The sequence below is a fragment of the Oreochromis niloticus genome, linkage group LG10 (assembly GCF_001858045.2).
Source record: "Oreochromis niloticus isolate F11D_XX linkage group LG10, O_niloticus_UMD_NMBU, whole genome shotgun sequence".
NCBI lineage: Eukaryota > Metazoa > Chordata > Actinopteri > Cichliformes > Cichlidae > Oreochromis > Oreochromis niloticus.
The window spans coordinates 10,173,958-10,179,615 of record NC_031975.2 but is presented as its reverse complement, the minus strand read 5'-3'; the positions used below and the strand labels follow the sequence as shown (position 1 = coordinate 10,179,615).

At 36.9% G+C, this 5,658-nt stretch overlaps 1 protein-coding gene across 1 annotated transcript; it reads left to right on the top strand.

Annotated features, from left to right (window-relative positions):
* The first annotated feature begins 4,155 nt into the window (after window positions 1-4,155).
* On the top strand, window positions 4,156-5,252 carry LOC112848066 (uncharacterized protein PF11_0207-like). Its single transcript, XM_025911051.1, has one exon. The coding sequence runs from the start codon at window positions 4,340-4,342 to the stop codon at window positions 5,009-5,011; it is 672 nt and encodes a 223-aa protein (XP_025766836.1). The 5' UTR covers window positions 4,156-4,339; the 3' UTR covers window positions 5,012-5,252.
* Window positions 5,253-5,658: the final 406 nt, after the last annotated feature.

The following is a 5,658-nucleotide window of genomic DNA, read 5'->3' as shown; positions in this document are numbered from 1 at the left end:
CTGTTGTTGAAGGAACGGAGAAATATGGAAGAAGAGCGGTCTGAGATGGAAATGAGAGGAGACCAAGTCATGGATGAAATGAAATCATAGAGATTCTGAAAGTGAAACTTCAACAACTGAAGAGGATATAAAAGCTAAAACGGACAGATTACTACAAAATGTTGACAACAGGTCCATGCTGCAAACAGTGTTGGAAGAAAAACTTACAACTCAAGACAAACAGAAAGAAAACATTTGCTATTTCACTGAAATGTTAGAGAGGAAAGGGAAGGTGTGAGAACTATCCTTTCAGACATGATCACCAAGAGAGAATGCACAGAAAAAGAATGGAAGCAGCAGTTTGAACTGGACAAACGAGATCTTGATAAACTGAAAGAAGATCTGAGACAAGACAGAGAAGATCTGGAGAGAGAAAGTGAGGTGCTGAATAAAGAGAAAATGGATTTGAGCTGTTGATGTCTGACATGAAGAAACAATTTGAAATATTGGAAGAAAAGAGACAAAATGTAAAAGAAGAGAGAGACTCAATGGAAATCATGAAGCTTGAACTGCTCAATAAGATGGAACATGTAAAAAGGCTGTTAAATGAGGCAAATAAAGAAAAAGCCAATATTAAAGTTTGTATCCTTCAGGTTCAAACGGAAAAAGAAAGACTTGAAGACATTTTAAGCAAGATTTTCTTAACACATAGTGAACAAAAAGTCAAGGAAGATGACCTCAGAAGACAAACAAAAGAACTGGAAATGAAGAAGAAGCAATTACAGAGTGAAAGAGAAAAAGTGGAGAGTCTGATGAGGAATCTCAACAAGAAGCAAGAAGAGCTTGAACGTGCAAAGGAAATCATGAGTGAAGAAAAAGAAGAGGTGAAACAGATGAAGACTGACATTGCCAAAGAACGAGAACTGTTGTTGAAGGAACGGAGAAATATGGAAGAAGAGCGGTCTGAGATGGAAATGAGAGGAGACCAAGTCATGGATGAAATGAAATCATAGAGATTCTGAAAGTGAAACTTCAACAACTGAAGAGGATATAAAAGCTAAAACGGACAGATTACTACAAAATGTTGACAACAGGTCCATGCTGCAAACAGTGTTGGAAGAAAAACTTACAACTCAAGACAAACAGAAAGAAAACATTTGCTATTTCACTGAAATGTTAGAGAGGAAAGGGAAGGTGTGAGAACTATCCTTTCAGACATGATCACCAAGAGAGAATGCACAGAAAAAGAATGGAAGCAGCAGTTTGAACTGGACAAACGAGATCTTGATAAACTGAAAGAAGATCTGAGACAAGACAGAGAAGATCTGGAGAGAGAAAGTGAGGTGCTGAATAAAGAGAAAATGGATTTGAAGCTGTTGATGTCTGACATGAAGAAACAATTTGAAATATTGGAAGAAAAGAGACAAAATGTAAAGAAGAGAGAGACTCAATGGAAATCATGAAGCTTGAACTGCTCAATAAGATGGAACATGTAAAAAGGCTGTTAAATGAGGCAAATAAAGAAAAAGCCATCCTTCAGGTTCAAACGGAAAAAGAAAGACTTGAAGACATTTTAAGCAAGATTTTCTTAACACATAGTGAACAAAAAGTCAAGGAAGATGACCTCAGAAGACAAACAAAAGAACTGGAAATGAAGAAGAAGCAATTACAGAGTGAAAGAGAAAAAGTGGAGAGTCTGATGAGGAATCTCAACAAGAAGCAAGAAGAGCTTGAACGTGCAAAGGAAATCATGAGTGAAGAAAAAGAAGAGGTGAAACAGATGAAGACTGACATTGCCAAAGAACGAGAACTGTTGTTGAAGGAAAGGAGAAATATGGAAGAAGAGCGGTCTGAGATGGAAATGAGAGGAGACCAAGTCATGGATGAAATGAAATCACTAGAGATTCTGAAAGTGAAACTTCAACAACTGAAGCAGCATATAAAAGCTAAAACGGACAGATTACTACAAAATGTTGACAACAGGTCCATGCTGCAAACAGTGTTGGAAGAAAAACTTACAACTCAAGACAAACAGAAAGAAAACATTTGCTATTTCACTGAAATGTTAGAGAGGGAAAGGGAAGGTGTGAGAACTATCCTTTCAGACATGATCACCAAGAGAGAATGCACAGAAAAAGAATGGAAGCAGCAGTTTGAACTGGACAAACGAGATCTTGATAAACTGAAAGAAGATCTGAGACAAGACAGAGAAGATCTGGAGAGAGAAAGTGAGGTGCTGAATAAAGAGAAAATGGATTTGAAGCTGTTGATGTCTGACATGAAGAAACAATTTGAAATATTGGAAGAAAAGAGACAAAATGTAAAGAAGAGAGAGACTCAATGGAAATCATGAAGCTTGAACTGCTCAATAAGATGGAACATGTAAAAAGGCTGTTAAATGAGGCAAATAAAGAAAAAGCCAATATTAAAGTTTGTATCCTTCAGGTTCAAACGGAAAAAGAAAGACTTGAAGACATTTTAAGCAAGATTTTCTTAACACATAGTGAACAAAAAGTCAAGGAAGATGACCTCAGAAGACAAACAAAAGAACTGGAAATGAAGAAGAAGCAATTACAGAGTGAAAGAGAAAAAGTGGAGAGTCTGATGAGGAATCTCAACAAGAAGCAAGAAGAGCTTGAACGTGCAAAGGAAATCATGAGTGAAGAAAAAGAAGAGGTGAAACAGATGAAGACTGACATTGCCAAAGAACGAGAACTGTTGTTGAAGGAAAGGAGAAATATGGAAGAAGAGCGGTCTGAGATGGAAATGAGAGGAGACCAAGTCATGGATGAAATGAAATCACTAGAGATTCTGAAAGTGAAACTTCAACAACTGAAGCAGCATATAAAAGCTAAAACGGACAGATTACTACAAAATGTTGACAACAGGTCCATGCTGCAAACAGTGTTGGAAGAAAAACTTACAACTCAAGACAAACAGAAAGAAAACATTTGCTATTTCACTGAAATGTTAGAGAGTAAAGGAAGGTGTGAGAACTATCCTTTCAGACATGATCACCAAGAGAGAATGCACAGAAAAAGAATGGAAGCAGCAGTTTGAACTGGACAAACGAGATCTTGATAAACTGAAAGAAGATCTGAGACAAGACAGAGAAGATCTGGAGAGAGAAAGTGAGGTGCTGAATAAAGAGAAAATGGATTTGAAGCTGTTGATGTCTGACATGAAGAAACAATTTGAAATATTGGAAGAAAAGAGACAAAATGTAAAAGAAGAGAGAGACTCAATGGAAATCATGAAGCTTGAACTGCTCAATAAGATGGAACATGTAAAAAGGCTGTTAAATGAGGCAAATAAAGAAAAAGCCAATATTAAAGTTTGTATCCTTCAGGTTCAAACGGAAAAAGAAAGACTTGAAGACATTTTAAGCAAGATTTTCTTAACACATAGTGAACAAAAAGTCAAGGAAGATGACCTCAGAAGACAAACAAAAGAACTGGAAATGAAGAAGAAGCAATTACAGAGTGAAAGAGAAAAAGTGGAGAGTCTGATGAGGAATCTCAACAAGAAGCAAGAAGAGCTTGAACGTGCAAAGGAAATCATGAGTGAAGAAAAAGAAGAGGTGAAACAGATGAAGACTGACATTGCCAAAGAACGAGAACTGTTGTTGAAGGAAAGGAGAAATATGGAAGAAGAGCGGTCTGAGATGGAAATGAGAGGAGACCAAGTCATGGATGAAATGAAATCACTAGAGATTCTGAAAGTGAAACTTCAACAACTGAAGCAGCATATAAAAGCTAAAACGGACAGATTACTACAAAATGTTGACAACAGGTCCATGCTGCAAACAGTGTTGGAAGAAAAACTTACAACTCAAGACAAACAGAAAGAAAACATTTGCTTTTCACTGAAATGTTAGAGAGGGAAAGGAAGGTGTGAGAATATCCTTTCAGACATGTCACCAAGAGAGAATGCACAGAAAAAGAATGGAAGCAGCAGTTTGAACTGGACAAACGAGATCTTGATAAACGGAAAGAAGATCTGAGACAAGACAGAGAAGATCTGGAGAGAGAAAGTGAGGTGCTGAATAAAGAGAAAATGGATTTGGAGCTGTTGATGTCTGACATGAAGAAACAATTTGAAATATTGGAAGAAAAGAGACAAAATGTAAAGAAGAGAGAGACTCAATGGAAATCATGAAGCTTGAACTGCTCAATAAGATGGAACATGTAAAAGGCTGTTAAATGAGGCAAATAAAGAAAAAGCCAATATTAAAGTTTGTATCCTTCAGGTTCAAACGGAAAAAGAAAGACTTGAAGACATTTTAAGCAAGATTTTCTTAACACATAGTGAACAAAAAGTCAAGGAAGATGACCTCAGAAGACAAACAAAAGAACTGGAAATGAAGAAGAAGCAATTACAGAGTGAAAGAGAAAAAGTGGAGAGTCTGATGAGGAATCTCAACAAGAAGCAAGAAGAGCTTGAACGTGCAAAGGAAATCATGAGTGAAGAAAAAGAAGAGGTGAAACAGATGAAGACTGACATTGCCAAAGAACGAGAACTGTTGTTGAAGGAAAGGAGAAATATGGAAGAAGAGCGGTCTGAGATGGAAATGAGAGGAGACCAAGTCATGGATGAAATGAAATCACTAGAGATTCTGAAAGTGAAACTTCAACAACTGAAGCAGCATATAAAAGCTAAAACGGACAGATTACTACAAAATGTTGACAACAGGTCCATGCTGCAAACAGTGTTGGAAGAAAAACTTACAACTCAAGACAAACAGAAAGAAAACATTTGCTATTTCACTGAAATGTTGGAGAGGGAAAGGGAAGGTGTGAGAACTATCCTTTCAGACATGATCACCAAGAGAGAATGCACAGAAAAAGAATGGAAGCAGCAGTTTGAACTGGACAAACGAGATCTTGATAAACTGAAAGAAGATCTGAGACAAGACAGAGAAGATCTGGAGAGAGAAAGTGAGGTGCTGAATAAAGAGAAAATGGATTTGAAGCTGTTGATGTCTGACATGAAGAAACAATTTGAAATATTGGAAGAAAGAGACAAAATGTAAAAGAAGAGAGAGACTCAATGGAAATCATGAAGCTTGAACTGCTCAATAAGATGGAACATGTAAAAAGGCTGTTAAATGAGGCAAATAAAGAAAAAGCCAATATTAAAGTTTGTATCCTTCAGGTTCAAACGGAAAAAGAAAGACTTGAAGACATTTTAAGCAAGATTTTCTTAACACATAGTGAACAAAAAGTCAAGGAAGATGACCTCAGAAGACAAACAAAAGAACTGGAAATGAAGAAGAAGCAATTACAGAGTGAAAGAGAAAAGTGGAGAGTCTGATGAGGAATCTCAACAAGAAGCAAAGAGCTTGAACGTGCAAAGGAAATCATGAGTGAAGAAAAAGAAAGGTGAAACAGATGAAGATGACATGCAAGAACGAGAACTGTGTTGAAGGAAAGGAGAATATGGAAGAAGAGCGGTCTGAGATGGAAATGAGAGGAGACCAAGTCATGGATGAAATGAAATCACTAGAGATTCTGAAAGTGAAACTTCAACAACTGAAGCAGCATATAAAAGCTAAACGGACAGATTACTACAAAATGTTGACAACAGGTCCATGCTGCAAACAGTGTTGGAAGAAAAACTTACAACTCAGACAACAGAAAGAAACATTTGCTGTTTCACTGAAATGTTAGATAGAGAAAA

What these genes read in the sequence shown, in the direction of transcription:
- LOC112848066 (XM_025911051.1), top strand. Translation starts at nt 4,340, where the DNA reads ATGAAGAAGAAGCAATTACAGAGTGAAAGAGAAAAAGTGGAGAGTCTG.